We start from the raw sequence: 19,487 nt of genomic DNA, 5'->3' as shown, positions 1-19,487 counted from the left end.
CCCTGTCTCTTTACAATATAAATATAAATTTACAAATATAAAAATTCTCTTTACGCATAGAAATCACTAGACCTAATTAAATGTGTCTGCAGTTCCAAAATGTTGCTTATAGACTGCAAAAGTTAAAAATAAGGCAACGAAACAATAAGGACAGCAAAAGAAAGGCAATTGCAATAAAATTAGTATTTAGTACAATATTCCTCAACCCTGCCAGACCCAACATCCCAATTTGTAATAAATATTTTGCAATGTCTTCATTTACTGTTCTGAAATGAAAGTCACAGATAATGTAACCTACCTGTGCCCATAAATTTTAGCATGACTGCAATGTCCTGTGACTTGAGTATATAGGAGGAATGAAAGGTAAGTAACTGATAATTAAATAATATATTTTAATAAGTAATAATGTATTTCAATAGTGTAATATATATTCATAAGAGATATGTTTCAATATCTGATATCCAAATGATTTTTAAACTAGAAATAAAAATAAACAGATCGACACCTCCACGGACTCCTAAAGCTCCCTGGCTGGGATGGACCCGCCCACACTGAGATCCTGCTGTGTGTACCCTCCTCCCCACTCGAGGATGGGGAGACCAAGACCCGGCACCCCTCAGCAGGCCTGAGCTTTGTGAGGCGCCGGCTCAGGAGGTCCCCGCACGGGCTCTCCTTGGTTTGAGCCCCAGGGCTGGGCATTGGTACAAAGTAGACCCAGTTTCAGCATCACGGGAATCAACTGTGACCACATCCCTCTTGCGGTTCCCTTGTCTCCCTTCCTGCCCCCACTGTCCTGGCACCTTTGGAGTCCCCCCAACCCCAGCCGGGACAAAGGAAGAGATGAGCAGGACCCCACCAGCCCAGGGAGCCCCTCTGCAGCATCACCACTTACTCTCACAGGCCGGCTGGCTCCCAGCCACGCGGGTCCCAGGTACCTCCTCTCCGCTGCCCAGGACACACCAGCAGCTGCCCTGGGACGGGTCACATTGCACTGGGGAGAAGCCTCCATCCTCCGCCGTGCAGGCTGGGGCGTAGCCAGGGCTGGCTCTCCTGGAGGGAACTCCACTCTGGAGCACTTCACAGAGGCTCGGGCCTTGATGCAAAGACAAGCCCCATGGGCTCTTTGCCCGTGAAGCTGCCATAGCCCTTGTCACCACCCACCACCGACTGCCACCCGCCTGCAGGGCCCCAGGGTCTGGGGTGCCTCCCCACTGGGGTGTTAAACTAGGACAGGGCAAAGCCTGGGCCTCGCTCAGGTCTGTACTCCCCTATCTGCTCCATACACACACACACACACACACACACACACACACACACACGTGAGCAACCACAGTTCAGATGATAAGGGCGACAACAGGAGATATGCAGGGCAGTTTAGGAGTCCGTAGGAAGGTAGTGAACTCCGCCGTGGAAGGGGGAGGCCCTCAAAGGCTTCCTGGAGGGACCTATGGGTGGGCTGAGTAAGACTTAGCCAGCTGGTAGAGGGAGGGGTGGGAGGTTTGCAGAGGCTGAAGCAGAACACATTAAGGCCCTGGGGGAAGAGAGTGTCTGCCTGCTTGAAACGTCTGACTACAGTCTATTACACCTGGATCTTGATGCTGAGATGGAGAAACAAGAGAAGCAAAAGAAGTTACAGGAGCCACACACACAGGGGCCCATGAGCCACAGCAAAGAGCCTGGCCCTAAGGACCATGGGGAGTGTCGATGGGTTCCAGGCAGAGGAGGGACACAAATACGTCTGCACTTTACGGACATCGTCTTGACCTCACCATGGAAACCAGACGGCGGAGCCAGGCTGGAGCCTGTGGTGGCATCCGTGCTGCACAGCTGGTCCCCCATGAAAGCACCAGTGCCCACTTTAATAGGGACCAGCACTGGTTTGCGCCTCTAGTTACGAAGCGCAGCCCCAATCTCTGCTGTGTGTATTTCTCCCAAGAACCCACTGAAGTGGAGGAATATTGTCCCTATTTCATAGGTGAGAAAACTGAGGCACAGTGAGGATAGAGGCTTGCGCAGCTCTGGAAGTGGCCGAGCTGGGATGTGAAGCCCCAGCTCTTGGGGCTCCACACCCGGTGCTCATGGGTGGGGTAGGGGGTAATGGGGGAGGAGCCATACTTACACTGGGCACTGCCGTTTGTGCCAGGCGGTGTGCCCTCTCCTGAGGCCGGGTCCACACACCAGGTGCTGGCTTCTGACACCTGCAGCCTGGCAAACTCTCCTGTCTGAGACAAAGCCGAGGTCGTGTCACCAAGGGCAGGTGATTTTGTAGCTGATACGTCGGTAGCCAGATGTCAAGAATGTTCCTTCAGAACCACTGGGGATGGTTTCTCCAAGTGGAAGGGGTGGGGGGAGGTGCTGTCCTCTTCCAGACCCTCTACATACATTATTTGAGTTGGTGATTTTAACAACCCCATGAGACAAGAACCACAGTTAACCCATTTTAGGGCAGGCGAAACTGAGGCTCACTCAGAGAGGGAAAGTGACAGAACAACATCCCATAGGTTGGGGAGCGGCAGACCCGGGCTGGGCCTAAACCCATCCAGCCCCAAAGCCCAGCCACTCTCTTGAAATAATGCCCCCCATTCCAGAAATGATTTTCAGCAAGCATCCCTCGGAGAAAGGGAGTCTGTAACACCTGTAACAGGGAATAAAGAAAAGGTAAAAGGCAGCCACCCAAACCCTGACCGGGGCCCCTGTCTCCTCGGCCTGCCCCAGGGCCAGCTGGGGGATGCTGGGAAAGCTCCTTTGATTCACTGGGGAGAGTTTCCTCATCTAAAAAAGAAGGAGGTGGGACTAGATGGACCCTTGAGCACGTTCCTTCTCAGAACCCTTGATGGAAGAAAACATCATCTCTCCTGAGCGTGTGTAACAGCAGGTGTCGGGAGAGGGCAGCTCCCCCAACCTTCCTGGCCATCACTGGAGGTTTCCTCGACTTTTCTTGGGCACTTGTTCGTTTTATACTCTGCTGTGCCATGTTCACAGACAAGAAATGACCATCATAACAACACCCGACATTTACAGAGAACATACCAGGAGGCCCCCCCACTCCCTGGGGGTGTCATTCAGTCCCTGGGAGGTAGGGAGCCCACTGTCTTCATTCTACTCAGAGAGGCCCAGAGAAATCAGGTTATGCACCCCTGGGCGCATGGCTTTTTAGCTACACAGGTAAGAGTCAAAGCCAAGCAAAGGTTTGAGAAAACATGGGATTAAAGACTTAAAATTGAGAACACTTTAGCCATTAACGTGACTTTTCTTCGGGAGTTGGGTCCAAGGCATAGCCATCCAGTTTGGGCAGTGGACGTCTTGGGTCCTGTTTCCTGGCACCTGGGTGCTCCAGGAGACAGGCTGGAAAACCACACGATCAGAGGTTCTCTGGGACCTGCTCTGAACCCCTTTTCCCTCCATCAGAGCTGTGGTTTCTGCCTCTCCTCCTCCATGGGTGAACTCGCCACCCCGGACGATGGAGCAGACTCTCATTCCAGTGGTAGGGGGCTGTCAGCCAAAATAAAAGATTAAATTTCTCTATAAAACTCCATCATAATTGGGGTCCATGTTTACAGCACCAAACAATAATAATAATGAGGAATAATAATAAGGAAACTTTTGCTCAGTAATTTGCAGTTTCACTAACCTCTACACTGCTGATTTCATCTGATTTTCTTGGAGCCCCTTGGAGCCTAGCAGAGTGGGTGGCGGTGTTCCTATCACCCCTACTTCAGGGAAAGGGGCCTGAGGCACAGAGATTTCCATCATTTGGCACATAAGTGGTTGATTCCAGCAAGAAGCTTTTCTCTAAGAGCTTTCACATCAGTCACTGCACTAAATCATGACAACCATCCACGGAGCTGCGGAGGGAAATATATTACGTCCCCCATTTATGTTGAGAAGCTAAAATGTGATGAGCATGGTGATGTGGCAAATGGCCTCAGAAACTATATATGTGTAGATTATTTTTCAAAGAGTTTTCATTAAAGATATTTCCTTAGGGCCTCAAAACAATCCTAGCGCTAGGGAAGATTAAAATGTGGCCTGATCTTAGGATAAAACAAAGTACAGAGAAGCACAGAGAAGGTAAGTAAATTACCCAAGTTCACACAGCTAGGGTCAGCCAGGGCTGGGACAAAAACCCAGGTCTAGAACTCCTGTGAGTTTTCGACTAAAACAAACTTATTGAAAACTAGAAAAATTACCATCCAGGAAGTTCTAGCTTCCCTCTCAACCCTTCCTGGGCCTTCACAGGCTTACCTCTAAGCAGGTTGGGATGAACAGGTCTTTTGGAGATGGGTTTTCTTGGGAACCAGCCTGTTTCCAACTGGAAAGCAGCGCCCTGGCTCGAGACTTCTCACAGCTGGTGGGGCCTGGCAGGGAGAGAGGGGACCTCTTAACAGACTGGCCATGGGTGCCAAGGAAGGGTGGGGAGCCCAGGTTGGCCCGAGTGTCAGAGCCGTGCATCTGGGTGGATGGAGGTGCCTTATACATAGAGCTGGAACCTCAGAGAAGAAGCAGGCTGAGATTCTGGGACAAAGACCCACATGGGACATATCATCTCTGACGTGTAATGTGAGCGCTTGATTGCACGGGTCTGAACTCAGGAGAGAGGTTGGACTATAGACCAGATGCAACGTGGCTGCTGAAAGTACAGAAGTGGCAGAAACTGCCCAGGGAGCAGATGCAGCAGGGAGACCTGGGGCTCCCTCTCCCCCTGCAGCTGCCTCTCTCCACCTGGGAAACGAGGAGCACCAATTAGGAAGGGCCAAGGTCAGGGAGAGTCTTCCAGGCCTGGGGACTAGAGGAGGTGTGGTCTGGCTGCCCTCAGGGGCTCGTCTGAAGGGCTGGCCCACGGAGCCTCCCCAGGCTGGGAGTGGGCACCACCCACCAGAGCACCCACCACCCGGGTCAGGGGGGCTTCTCTTACACTGCGGGATCTGAGGGGAGCGGGCAGCCAGCGAGGTAGGGACGTACTCTCCCTTCCCGTCCACACACCAGCACAGCCCTGGAAAAGAGCCACAGCCAGAGTTCAGGAAGCGCCCTGAGGGACCTGCCCCGAGTGTCCCGCAATACACACTACTATATATAAAATAGATGACGAATAAGGACCTACTGTACAGCACAGGGAACTCTACTCAATGCTCTGTAATGGCCTATAGGGGAAAAGAATCTAAAAAAGAGTGGATATATGTATATGTATAACTGATTCACTTGCTGTACACCTGAAACTAACACAACACTGTAAATCAGCTGCACTCCAATAAAATCTTTTAAAAATTTTAAAAAACTTTCCTTATTTGCATGCATAGCAGTGCCAATAAGATCCCTCTCCCATCCTCCCATCTGTCTGCCCTCCCCAACATTGTCCACAATCACAGGCCTTAACACCCAGAAACCTCAGCAACCACTCACGTGATCTTTGGGCTGGTAGAAGGCCACTGCTCCCATTGTACAGATGGGACAACCAGAGGCCAGAGAAACTAAAGGGCTTGCCCCCAGCCGCCAAACAGCAGCCTAGAGTCCAGCTCACTTGCCCCCCAGGGCCGGGCTCTTTCCTCTAAGTGGTGTCACTTGGCCTCCCCAGGGCGCCCGCCCCCCTCACCAGTTGCGGCGTGGCACTGCACGGGCTCCCAACTTCCGAATGCGTCACACTGGGGCACGTAGGTGCTGGAGCGCAGAGGGGTGGATGCCCGTGGGGATCTGCCCAGGTGGACACGGAGTCTCTGGTAGAAGTCAAAGGCTGGAGTCAGGAGAGAGGAGCAGAGATGTGAGTGCCTGACTGGCAAAGCCCGGGCCGCGTAGGCTCCATCCTGAGAACAGCCACACAGACCCTGTTTCAACATAGGCAGCTTTTTTATTTATGTGACAAACACTTCCACCCAAAATAGGCTCACTGAGCAGTGGGTAGGCACTCACCAGATTGCCCATTAAAAATAAAAATGTAAAAAAACATAAAACTAAAATGTCAGCTGATGGGAATTCCCTGGTGGTCCAGTGGTTAGGACTCTGTACCTCCACTGCAGGGCGCACGGATTTGATCCCTGGTGGGGGAACTAAGATCCCGCAAGCTGCAAGGCGCGGCCAAAAAAAAAAGAAAAGAAAAGTGTCGGCTGAAGTTTGAAGGAATGGAATCACTGTTCCTCCTTCTTCAGGAATTCTCGTTTAGAGCTGATCAGGTCAACACAGTGTCTTCAGGCACGTGAGATAGCAGTGATCACTGATGACACTTATCACACGTTGACTGTGTGCCACGCACAGCTGCGTAGCAGCTACCTTTCCTCCTGCGCCCACCCCTCCCCCTCATGAGGACCTGGGACACTGCTACCAGGTTCTGATGGTCAAAGACACTTTGTGGCCCTCAATCTTTTTCTGTGCTAGGCCTTCGATCCCCGTACTCTACAGGACACGGAGGTTTGCATACCAAGAGCTTCCTCTCCTCTGCAACAGTAGACGTGCCTCTTCTCATTTGCAGGGACGCCAAGCAAAGTGACCAACCCTGGTCCTTCTCTATAGCCACTTCCTTTTTTCCCAGTGATGTCAGACATGCAAAATCAGAGCCAGTGGCTTGGTGGAGGGCAACTTCCTTAGCCTGACTTCTGAGGAATATGCCATCATACCATTCAGCAAATAAATCCCTATGGTGCCAACCGTTCTCTCTTCCCTTCCTCTAACTTTCCCTCTCTAACCAATGTGGTCACAACTCAAGGGGCATCAGTCCCTCCCCCTCTCTTTGATTACATCATACCCTGCCCATGCACAAAATTTTAAAAAACTGGTTTCCTGCCCAAAGCAGAATCGCCAAGTCTCTAAGGAGCAGAGAAAGAAAGTACCTGGGCATGAGGGGAGAGAAGGAAGGAGAAGAGAAAAAAAGAGGAGGAAAGAGTCAAGGGTGGTTAAGCAACATTCTCCAGGTTCCCACTATCTGTTGAGTGCTGTTCTAGGCCCCAGGATATAGAGAATAAGACGGGTGCCTTGTCCTCCCAAAGCGACGGCTGGTGAGCGAGAGAAGCAGGAAACAAAGATAGCTCTTGGGAGACTCTCACATGTGGTTAAGGAAATAAAGACATGCGAAACCCAATGTCAAGGTGGCGGCAGACATGCCAGGAACATGAAAGCAGGGAGGCTCCAGCCTGTGGGCGTGGGCGCTCGTCATCTCAGTACAGATGTGAGGGGAACACTGCTTGGCTGTTTTGTGGCCCAAGCCCAGAGGACCCCTGACAGGGAATCAGCTAAGCTGACAAGGGGCTGGGAACTCGGGTCTGCTTGGAGATGGACGAATCGGTCCTCCCTGCCAAGTTGGTGCGGGGTCAGCGAGAGGACTGCAGGGACATGGGACCCTGCTGCCAGAGCAGGCTGCAGGTGCTGGAGGATGAGATGGGGCCCTGGGATGAAACCAACCTAGGCTCCGAGCCTGGCCATACCAGGCAGTAGGGGCATGGGATGGAGGCCCGGGGGCCAAACCACCAGCATCGCATCCAGGCTCTGCTAGTTATTAATTAGGTGAACTTGGGCGTGCGACTTAACCTCTGTTTCCACATTTGAAAAGAATCAAAGATGGGGATTATAGCATCATTCTCATGGAGCTGTTGGAGGACCAAATGCAAAGATGCGGTAATCTGCTTAGCACAGGAAGTGCCTGGCCAGAGGTACATTTCAATTAGTTGAAACGTTGAGCTGTTATTAGGCCAGAGCAGTGTCAGTCCTCTGAGCATATTTCTGTTATATGCAGGTACTAAGTTGTGCTTTTTGGAATTACTACCTGGATTAGATTCGCTCACATGAGGAAGGTGCCTAAACCCAGAAGTTCCTCAGTTAGGAGGGTTCCTCTCCTTTCCCCCTTGGAGGGGTGTTCCTGAATCCTTGGAAATGGGGGGAAGCCTCAGAACATGCCATGAGGGGAATGGGAGCATTTGGGGCTCACATATTTGAACCTTCTAACCAGAATGCTTGGCTTCCTGGTGGGCGGCAGGCACCATCTGCAATACAAAATGCGAAGCCCTGCCCCCAAGGGGCTCTGCTGGAGGATCAGGGGACATCTTGGAGAGGTGTGCAAAATTCCAGCTTTGGCTGGACTCCACGGGCCCAGGGGAGCCACAGTCCTGAAGATGGCTGCAGAGGGACTAATTCAAGCTCTTGCTTCCCCCAAAGAAAGAACAAGAAACCAGAAGCACGGGGCACTCACTGGACAGAGCTGCCAATCGAATGGCATAATCACTCCCGCTCAGAAACTTCTCCAAGAAAGTCTCCCGGGGCGGGGAGAGGCGAGGAAGGGCCAGCTCCTCGTCCGTCAGCCGGATTCCTTTGGCCGCTAGGAAACTCTCTCCCAGAGGGAACCGAGAACTGTTGGAATCCATGACGATCTCTTCTGCTTCCTTAATGAACTGCAGGACACGAAGCTTCACTTCCTCACAAGAGCCAGGACCTAGGGGAGTAAAGACATCACAGACGGATTCATCCACCTCGTGTTGCTCCCTTTGACCCCTTTGCAGTATGTGAGCATGTAGACACACACTCACACACACACTCACACACACACAGTCACTCACACACACACACTCTCTCTCTCTCTCTCTCTCACACACACACACACACACACACACACTCACACACATATTTCTGCCTCAGCTGTTTCCTTCACCTCAGCTCTTTCCACAACCTGAAATGTTCTTCCTGTTTTGTCTCCACAATTGCATTCACTCAACATTTATGGAGTATCTATTTTGTAAGAAGATTAGTAGTAGTTAATGTTTACTTCATGCCAGGCATTGTACTATGAACATTTACACAAACAATTTAATTTAATTTATTAAACAGCCCAATATGGTGTTATTATTATGTGTGTGCTACAGATGACAAACTGAGTCATGGTGAAGTCATATAACTTTAAACAAGCTCCTAGCTGGCAAATAGTTGCTTCAGAATTCCAGTCTAGTCAGTATGACTCTAGAGCCAGTGATGTTGACCAGCTGCCTCAAATGGAAGGATGGACAGATGGATGGATTGATGGATAATAGATGGATAAATGCGGGAATGGACGGATGGATGGATGAGTGGATGGACGGATAGATGTATAGACCACAGATGGGGGAACGGATGGATAAATGGGGGAATGGATGAATGGATGCATGAGTGGATGGATAGATGGATATCAAAAGTTGAAAGAAGGCATTGTAATTTAGTAAAGAGTTATTCTTGTGAAAAGGAAAGAGCATGACTCTCAGAGACCTCTGTGTTCAAATGTCAGCATGATCTCTTATCAGCTGTGTAATAATGTACTTAACTTTTCTGAGCTTCAGTCTTGTGATCTGTGAAATGGGGATAATCAGGGAATCTACGCCATAGGGTTTTTGTAATTATTCTATGAGTGTGGCAGCTGAAGTGGTTGGCACATGTCTGGTACATGTTGTCCTTGAAACTGTTACTACTATAAAAAGCCACCGAGCCATATTTATTTCAATCAATCACACTGAATTCAACAGTGAATGTGTTCAGTAGATTCTTTTGAGAGCACAGGATTACCAGAAACTCTTGACATCTAGGATTTGAAGACATGGATTTCTGTGGATGTTCTTGATCAAAAAATCTATCCTCTCAATCCCACGGATTTGGAATCCCTGAAGCAAAAGTTCACATTCAAAACTCTATGCTTACTGCTCATGTCTTTCAGAATAGACTGAAGATTCCATAACTGGACACTGAAGACCTTTGAAAATCTGGCCCCAATTTACCTTTAGTCTCTCCTTCTATAATTCCCTCCTAAGTACCCTGCCCCCCTTCCTACCACCTTTCTCCACCCATCCCCAACAAAGCAGACCCTTTCACAGTCTCCCTGACCCGGCACATCTATTTCCTCTGTCAGGAAGGGCTGGGCAAACATCCCTCACGATCCAGAAGCTGATGCCATGCAAATCTTTCCCCAACTCCCCATTCGGTGAGTAGCCCCATTCTCTGGGCATCCTCCGTCGTGTCTTCTGTGTTCACACTTCTGTTCTATCATTTCAGTTTATTACCCGATGACAAGTCAGTTTCTCACACTAGGCTCTGAGCCCCTGGAGGACAGACACCATAACTTTCTCATGATTGTTTCCCCATCACACGGCACAGTGCTCACAGTAGGTGGTCCATAAATGCATATGAAGTGAAGAAAGCAAACTGCAAACAGGCCAGAGATGGCAATACGGACAGGACCTGACATCATACCCCTAAGGGCAGGAGCCATCATCCCTGCATGTGTGCAGGAAGTTACTGGTCACCTCCTTACTTACTGTCAGTTGTATTAATCCAGTTAGTTGAGGACTTTCTATGTACTGGACCTGGCACTTTCCATCTATTATCTGCTATAATTCTCACACCAACGCTTTTGAAGTAGTTATCTGTCATAACCCAGATTTTACAGATGAAACTAAGACTAAGACGGGCGACCTTTCTCTAGCTCACAGAGTAGGAGGTAACAGAACCCGGATTCAAGATGCCTAGGGCTCTGTCTTCTAGGTCCATCCTTCTCAAACTTTAGGGAGCATTAGATCCACATGAGGATCTTGCAGAAATGCAGATTTTGATTGAGCAGATGGAGTCCGAGATTCTGAATTTCTGACAAGTTCCCAAAGTGGTGCTGATGCTGCTCGAGTCTGATGCTATGAGCATCAGGGCTCTGAACCAATGGCCACCAAGCCCTTCTGATAACACACCCCTATCAACGAACGAGTTTGAACATGCACCCTAAAACATGTGCATTTCTTTATTTATAAAGCATATGTATGTACCGGTATAATAAGGTGCTGGGTACAGTTTTCTCAGCTGTTTCAGCTGTCAACAATTAATGGCAAAAACAAAAACAGAAATGTAAAAGGAAGAGATAAAATACTAAATATAAATGGAAGTTCTAATACTTTCTTCCCAGTGGATTATTCTATAAACCCGGGTGGTCTACTCTACACAACCTCACATTACTCAATGAAAGAGATGGTATATTCTAAGTTCAGCTCCAACGCTTTGGTGAATAAGGTCTCAAAGTGAATAAGACTAGCTACTGAATTTACTAGGTGCTTTTGGTATCAGCAACTCAGGCCCCAAAAATTAGATCCAAAGAGGACCAAATTCAGTCTTAAATCATCTAAAAATACAGGAATGTCCCCGTGTAGGAGACCTGACCATTGGTCCAGAGAATCTCAAAAAATAAATGAGACTTCTTATATAACAGTCATGCTGACATCTGTGTGTTGACTTTGAAGGTCAGCCCATTGCTAGGACTTGACATGTTAAAGGAGAATCCTAGTAGTGGGTCTCCAGGCTGTTCAAGATGCCCAGGGAATTACCGTTCTCATCACATATTCCTATCACCAAAAACCCACTTCTGCTAAAGCCTAAACTTCGGCTAATGTCAAAATAGTGACACTAATTCAAAAAAATACATGCACTCCAGTATTCATAGCAGCATTATTTACAATTGCCAAGATATGGAAGCCACCTAAGTGCCCATAAACAGATGAATGGATAAAGAAGATGTGGTGTATACACACACACACACACACACACACACACACACACACACACACACACACACTGGAATACTACTCAGCCATAAAAAAGAATAAAGTTTTGCCATTTGCAGCAACATGGATGGACTTGGAGGGCATTATGCTAACTGAAATAAGTCAGACTGAGAAAGACAAATACTGTATGATATCACTTATATGTGTAATCTAAAAAATACAACAAGCTAGTGAATATAACAAAAAAATAAGCAGACTCAACAGATACAGAGAACAAACTAGTGGTTACCAGTGAGAGTGGAGGGACAATATAGGGATGGGAGAGTGGGAGGTGCAAACTATTGAGTATAAGATAGGCTCAAGGATGAATTGTACAACATAGGGAATATAGCCAATATTCTGTAGTAACTGTAAATGGACTGTAACCTTTAAAAACCGTTTAAATTTTTTAAAATTTTTAAATAATAAAATTTAAAAAATTGTCTGATTAATTTTAACAATAGCCAGAAAGGTCTGGACAATGTTGAACATTGCAAAGGATGAATGGAGAGATTTTATTGGACTTGAACAGCTATAATATTACCTGTAAAATTAACAACTGCTAGTTAGTGAGCTTCTGCTTTGGTAATACCAGTGTTGAATCTGTCTGGCTGCTCTTTCAAACTGATGGCATGGCTATTTGGTGGTAAGGCATTTTAGTTTAAGACACAGAGTCAGCTACATTCTGTTTATGTCATACACCATAGCTTTGTTGTAAGTCTTCTGCCACAAAGCTGCACTCACAGGCCTCCTTCAGCAGCTCTTCAATTAGCCCTTGAATTAACCCCCCTCAAGTATAGATAAATAAAGGCACTTTGAAGACAGAAGCTCTTCCTGAGGTCCAGAGCACCTAGCAGTGTCCTTATAAGTAACAAAACCATCACAATATGTGCTGGTTAACCAAACGATGCACCTACTTAGGACAGATTACTAAAGCATTCGCCATACGGAGCAAGAGCCAGGTCATATTCACTTTATAGCCTTCACTGGGCTAAGATAATGCTTTGCACACAGAAGACATCCAGTTAAAATTTGAGGCATTGATTTAAATAATCGATTATATGAAAATTTAAAAATGAATTACATTAACTTTGCCGATGCCTGACTGTGTAGATGTAGGGAACTCACTTCCCTTCTGTGAGCCTCGGTGTTACGGACTGAATGTTTGGGTCCTCCTCAAAGGGATGTGCTAAAGCCCTAATCCCCAATGGGATGGTATTTGGAGGTGGGACCTCTGGGAGGTGATTAGGTTTAGGTGAGGTCATGAAGGTGGGGCCCTCAGGATGGGATTAGTGTCTTAAAAAATGAAGAGACCAAAGCTCTTCCTCTCTCTCTGCCATGTGAATACACAGTGAGAAGGTTGCCTTCTGCAAGCCAGGAAGACGGCTCTCACCAGGAACCGAGTCTGCCGGCACCTTGACCTTCTACCCTCCAGAACTGTGAGAAACAAATGTCTGTTGGTTAAGCCCCTCAGTCTGCTACTCTGTTACAGCCTCCTGAGCTGACTAATACATTCAGTTTTCTCAGCCATATGTTGAAGGGATGTACCTGGCCTTCTCTAAACTCCATTCCAGCTTTGACAATACACTCCCACCAGATACCCATTTTTAAAACCCACAAATTCAGGTCTTCGTGGTTTAACTCACATGCTGGGACCTTGCTGGGCTCGGTCTGGGTTCCTTCCAGCTTTTGACCAGCCTCATCCACACACCAGCAGCTCCGGAGGTCGAAGTGGGCCAGTGGCGTGCTAAAGTCTGAGTAGGGCCCTGGGTATCGGCTGAGCTGGCCGTTTAGGATCTGCCAGAAGAGGGAGGGCTCCAGAAGGATGTTCCCTCCGGGCTGGGTCAGGTTCCCTTCCAACACTGCCAGCGGGACATCTTGGACTGACGAGTATCTTGCCAGCCCTGGGAAGATGTCTTGTTGGCCAGCCTCATACAGACTTTGAATAAAGAGACGGAAGCTTCTGGAAGCCACTTCTCTGTAGCTCCTGACCTTCATTAGCAGCTCTGCAGGGCTCAGCTCCTGGCCACCACGGTTCTGAGCTCGCCACTGTTCATACCACTCAAAGGCCTGCTCGGGGGGCCCGTCACATTGCACGCGTCTCCACTGCCCGCTGGCACTGCACTGCGGGATATAGATGCTGGAGAGGGTGGGCGGCATGCTGGGATTAGAGACCAGGGCCCGCACCGTCCCAAGGAAGGCCCGCTCAGCCTGTAACTGACAGGGTGTGGGGCCTGGGGAGGAACAAAGCACAGGTACGTCAGGTTAAGAAGTTTAATAAGCCCCAAAGACCGAGATGGAAGACCTTAACTGTCCAAACTCCATCTAACACCTTATACAACCATAGAGATGCCATCAACCTTAAATTTGTAAATATCATCCAGAAAGAGAACATCCCCATCACTAAATCAACACGGTTGAGACCAGCTGTTGTCAGCACGGCAGACACGTACGTGGCAGTTCCTTAAGGCCAAATAAATCTCCCTATTCACTCCTTAGAATGGTAAACATTATCAAGACCTTTCTGGACAATTTTTAAATCAGCCAGCATAACTTTTTTTTTTTTTTTGCGGTACGCGGGCCTCTCACTGTTGTGGCCTCTCCCGTTGCAGAGCACAGGCTCCGGACGCGCAGGCTCAGCAGCCATGGCTCACGGGCCCAGCCGCTCCGCGGCATGTGGGATCTTCCCGGACCGGGGCACAAACCCGTGTCCCCTGCATCGGCAGGCGGACTCTCAACCACTGTGCCACCAGGGAAGCCCGCCAGCATAATACTTAAAATGGATAAACAACAAGGACCTACTGTATAGCACAGGGAACTCTGCTCAATATTAAGTAACAACCTAAATGGGAAAAGAATCTGAAAAAAGAATAGATATATGTATATGTATAACTGAATCACTTTGCTGAACAACTGAAACTATCACAACATTGTTAATCAACTATACTCCGATATAAAATTAAATGTTAAAAAAAGAAAACAGCCAGCATATTTTGCCATAACAGAAGTTGGGGCTTTAGCTACAGCGGTAAGGCACTGTGTCAGGGGCCCAGGGGAGAATCAGAGTCTGCAGATTGAATACCCAACAGACTTACATTGCTTGGGTTCTCCAAGTTCACTTCGAGTTCCGGGAATAGGCTGACCCTCGGCGTCCACACAGTAACACTCTGAGTTGAAGCACTGGACAGGGAGGAAGTGCCCCTCACTGGTACAAGAAGGGACAAACAGGCTGGACCCGGCAGGCTGGCTACCCAAGAGGCTTTGCATGCGCATCCTTTGCTTTTCACACTCTGTGGGGCACTTCGGTTGTCCACCTCTGACCCTGGAGCCAGCAAGTTCTTGGCCCTGGGCATCCACGCACCAGCACTCTCCAGCAAAGCACTGGACCTCCTTGTAGCTCCCTTCTGCAGTGCATGATGGGACAAAAAGGCTGCCAGGTGTCTGCCCACAGCCCTGGGAGCTAAGCACCATTTCCATCACGTCACCTAAATCCTTTGCTTTGTCCTCTGGCACAGAAATAGCATGCTGCAAGAAGAGAAGGAATTCTGGAAGCTCCAGGAGGGAAGAAAGGAATTTCATGGCATTTTGATTCTCTTGTAAATTGATTTCAAAGCCAAAGCTGCCCACAACTGGCTTATTCATAGCAGCACCCGTCTTCAAGGCTTCAGGGGCTTCCCTGGCAGGATTTGAATCCAGTCCCACGGAGAAGGGCTTGGCTGGATCTGCTAGTGCCCATCCATTTTGGAAGCCTGGGAGACCAAGTTGCTGGAAAAGGCGACTGAAATTAAACGTACCTCTTGGGCCCAGGGCTCCAGACAAGTTAAACTGGATGACATTCTCCAAAAATCTCCCTCCAAAGAGGTTTTGCTGGAGTCGCTTTGGGTTGGTGGTGAACTGCAGGGCAAGACGGGCCAGCTCTTGGGAGGGAAGAATCCCTCTGATGGCTTCTTTGAGGAGACTTTCTAGGGCAGCAAACCGTGTATCCTGCCCTTGTACCATTGGGTGGAGAATCCCAGAATCCACAAAGAGCTCCTTGATCAAGGAGGGGCAGGATGAGGCAAATCCAGTGACTCTCTGAGAGCCCAGTCCTTCCTCGGGAGCCAGGAACAAGTCATGCCGGCTGAAGTAGCCCGAGGGCCCAAAGCGGAGTCTGGAAATGGCCCGCCGCCTCTCAGAGGGACAGGACTGGTCTTCAGCTGCAGGAGAAATGCAAACAGAGATGCAAACAGAGAAATGGTTTTACTATCACCAGTAACCCTGACACAAGGCCTCAGATCTTTCTGGTAGTGAGATGAAAAAAGTCAGTCAGGGACCGAATTCATACCTCTTGCTTCTCTGTATCTTTGTATTAACATTTTCTTCCTTCCCCCTGAGCAGAACCCGTGGCTCCCATCTTGGGGAGTAAGGACTCCAGGTGACTTGACTTTCTCTCCTAGATTTCATTACAGGGTGACCTCCCCCTCAGGCCGGGCTCAGAGACACCAGCTCACTTTCTGGAACGTTGACCACACATTCACCACCATGAATGGTGTCTCCTCACCAGGTGTCCTGCCTCGCCCAATATTCAAGTCCACCTGGAACCTCAGAATATGATCTCACTTGGAATGAGCATCTCTGCAGATGTCATTAGTTAAGATGAGGTCATACTGGATTAGGGTGGGCCCTAAATCCAATGACTGATGTCCTTAAAAAATGCCATGTTACAGAGAAGATACACGGGGAAGAAAAACACAGGAAGATGGATGCAGAGGCAAGAGTGAGGCAGCTATAAGCCAATGAATGCCAATGATTGCCAGCAAACATCAGAAGCTAGGAAGGGGCACGGAAGGAGTCTACTCTGGAGCCTTCCGAGGGAGCGCGGCCCCGCTGACACCTTGATTTCAGACTTTTGGCCTGCAGGACTGTGAGAGAATAAATGTCTGTTATTTTAAGCCACCCAGTTTGTGGTCATTTCTTACGGCCCCCCTAGGAAACTACTATACCAACAAATTCCTATTTGTTTTTAATGAAATGTTGTTTTCCAGTGTTCTCCTACTGGAATTCTTAATGGCCTTTAATGCTTCATCATATGCTCTTCATGTGGCTTCCAATTCCTCCTTGTGGGTCATTTCATCTAGGCTAACTTGTTTGTAGTCTGTTTGAGGATAAGAACCATACTTTAAGTGCTATTGGTATTTCCCATAATTAGAAATATTTTCCTATGTTTCAACATATTGATACAGTATTTAGGAATTATGATATTTCCCATAATATAATACAATAATGCCCACTCAGCAAACACACTTAGCACATTCTCCCAGGCTTCTTGACCTTCCCTTGAAATTATTAATTAGATAGTATTAACTCAGTTAACTCAATATATGTGTGGTCAGGTCATTCTATCTGAATATCCTAAGTTGACTGTCATCCCATTCAGAGAGAAGATTTTAAATTCAAACTCCGATTGTCTCAGTCACATAGGTGGAAGGGAGAGAGCTCCATTTTTCTCCATAAAACCATAAATCTTAGAAGTCCTTTGCGATCCACCCACCCGCAACTTTTCCAAATAATTCTTTTCCCTCAATTCACATGGGTGCCAAAAAGGAAGTCAGCCAATTTTCCTCTGTAACCAGGCAATAAAGAGCTGGAACTTGCGGTCAGAGAGAGTGAGAAAGACTGGCAACATCTGAACACATAACACATCCGTCCATGAGGCCACAGCTTCCTCTAATGGATATTACAGCAAGGTATGGAAGAAATCAAACTCACGGCTCGGCTTACTCTCTTTCCAAATTAAGAGCATATTGTGTCCATTCATTTGTTATGTAGAGTTACCAAGGCAAAAAAAAGAAAATTCAGATATTCGTTCCATGTGGCATTTGTTTCCATGGAAACAGGACTGATACACCAGAGAGAAAAAGTAAAAAAAATATATATGATCCATGCATTTGGAAGTACTTTTGGTTTTAATTTGGAAGACCACAGTTCTTCATTTTTACCTGGAAATTGGAGGGCACAATATTCTCTGGGTTTTAATAGAACCAAAGTGTAATTGTAAAACTATCTTCAAGGCAGAGCTTCAGAATGTTCTTTTTCTACATCCTCACACTTAGCAGATAGGATGGTACCCAATACTGTGCCAAGAACTCAAAATGTTAAGTTGGAGAAATCAACTGGTTTACCAGGAAGTATTGAAAGAACATTAACACATGTCTATTTTGAGCCTCTAAAAAGACTGTACTCCTCCTTCACTGTTTCAGATCTTGCCCAGGCCATCCAGTTCACCTAAACTGGAAGCCTGCAAGTGCTCCTGGATTCCTCCCGCTCCACCGCTAACACCTTTCAGGGTCTCACTGCAAGGTGGAACAGTCTTTTTTTTTTAAGATTTTCTTTTTTTGATGTGGACCATTTTTAACATCTTTATTGAATTTGTTACAATATTGCTTCTGTTTTACGTTTTGGTTTTTTGGCCACGAGGCATGTGGGATCTCAGCTCCCCGACCAGGGATCGAACTCACACCCCCTGCGTTGGAAGGCGAAGTCCTAACCAGTGGACCGCCAGGGAAGTCCCTGGAATGGAGTCTTACTGGGATGCCTGGTGACATGTCTCAAGTCCACACCCTCTTCCACAGCCCGCTACTTCTACTTCAGTATTGCTTCCTGTCCTGGGCTGAATAGGCTCCCCAGAACTCATGTCCTTCCTGGAACCTCAGATGTGATCTTCTTTTGAAACGGGGTCATTGTAGATGTAATGAGTTAAGATGGGGTCCTACTGGAGTAGGCTCTACTACTCTAGAGTGCTCTTAATTATAGGATTAAGTGGGCTCTTAATCCTATACAACTAGTGTCGTTACAAGAAGAGGAGATGAGATACAGAGGCAGACACACAGGGAGACAGCCATGTGACAACAGAGGCAGAGTGTGGAGTTATGCAGTCACGAGCCAAGGAACACCAAAGACTGTTGGCGTACAAAAGAATGAAACAATGCCATTTGCAGCAACATGGATGGACCTAGAGATTATCATACTGAGTGAAGTAAGTCAGACAGAGAAAGACAAATACCGTATGATATTGCTTATATGTGGAATCTAAAACAAGGGTACAAATGAACTTACCTACAAAACAGAAACAGAGTCACAGATGTAGAAAACAAATTTATGGTTACCAGGGGGTAAGGGTGGGGAGGGACAAAGTGGGAGTTTGGGATCGACATATACACACTACTATGTATAAAATAGATAACTAATAAGGACCTACTGTATAGCACAGGGAACTCTACTCAGTAGTCTGTAATGGCCTATATGGAAAAGAATCTAAGAAAGAGTGGATATGTATATGTATAACTGATTCACTTTGCTGTACACCTGAAACTAACACAGCATTGTAAATCAACTATACTCCAATAAAAATTAAAAAATAAAACAATTACGTTTCTGTCTAAAAACACAAAGATTGTTGGCGACTATCACAAACCAGGAAGAGGCAAGGAAGGATTCTCCCCTGAAGCCTTGAGAGCGAGCATGGCCCTGCTGACACCTTGATTTTAGACTTCTAGCCTTTAGAACTGTGCAAGAATAGATTTCTGTTGTTCTAAGCCACTCAGTTTGTGGTCATCTGTTACAGCCACGCCAGGAAAGTAACATAGGCCCCTTATCTCTCTTCAGGACACTGCAATGACCTTCAAACGCCCCACTACCTGCAGCTTGATGCTCCTGTACAATCTGTCCTACAAAATGCCTGGGCTGTCTTTCCTACACACCAACCCCACACGGCACTCTCCAGCTTAAAAACCCTCAACAGCTCCTCTGACCCTCCAGGATGAAGCCCCCAAGCCTTTGCTTTGTTATGAAAGACCTTACTACCCCTGCCTTTCAGAGTTCCCCACCCCAAACATACTCCAACATGCTTTTTCTCTATCCTTCTCGCGGATTCACTGTTCATTAGCTCACCAATGCCTATTACAGATCTTCCTCCACTGTGGCGGGGTG

At 47.6% G+C, this 19,487-nt stretch overlaps 1 protein-coding gene across 5 annotated transcripts in view; it reads right to left on the bottom strand.

Annotated features, from left to right (window-relative positions):
* The window catches only part of TG (thyroglobulin), a 249,366-nt gene that overhangs the window by 211,449 nt on the left and 18,430 nt on the right, over positions 1–19,487 (bottom strand). For 3 of the 5 annotated variants that reach the window (XR_007472514.1, XM_049700310.1, XM_049700307.1), the window contains 8 exons: positions 14,615–15,715; positions 13,166–13,753; positions 8,171–8,410; positions 5,591–5,728; positions 4,916–4,993; positions 4,246–4,358; positions 2,120–2,222; positions 893–1,093 (listed from right to left, as the gene is read on the bottom strand). Coding sequence is in view for 4 of the 5 variants with exons in the window: in XM_049700310.1 (XP_049556267.1) it covers positions 893–1,093; positions 2,120–2,222; positions 4,246–4,358; positions 4,916–4,993; positions 5,591–5,728; positions 8,171–8,410; positions 13,166–13,753; positions 14,615–15,715 (2,562 nt within the window). In the remaining variant the exon portion in view is untranslated. The remainder of the gene's footprint in view (positions 1–892; positions 1,094–2,119; positions 2,223–4,245; positions 4,359–4,915; positions 4,994–5,590; positions 5,729–8,170; positions 8,411–13,165; positions 13,754–14,614; positions 15,716–19,487) is intronic. The other 2 variants (XM_049700309.1, XM_049700308.1) reach the window with 2 other exon arrangements.

The sequence above is a fragment of the Orcinus orca genome, chromosome 17 (genome assembly GCF_937001465.1).
Source record: "Orcinus orca chromosome 17, mOrcOrc1.1, whole genome shotgun sequence".
NCBI classification, from domain to species: domain Eukaryota; kingdom Metazoa; phylum Chordata; class Mammalia; order Artiodactyla; family Delphinidae; genus Orcinus; species Orcinus orca.
Note: the sequence above shows the minus strand (reverse complement) of the source record. Positions and strands in the feature narration are given on the sequence as shown.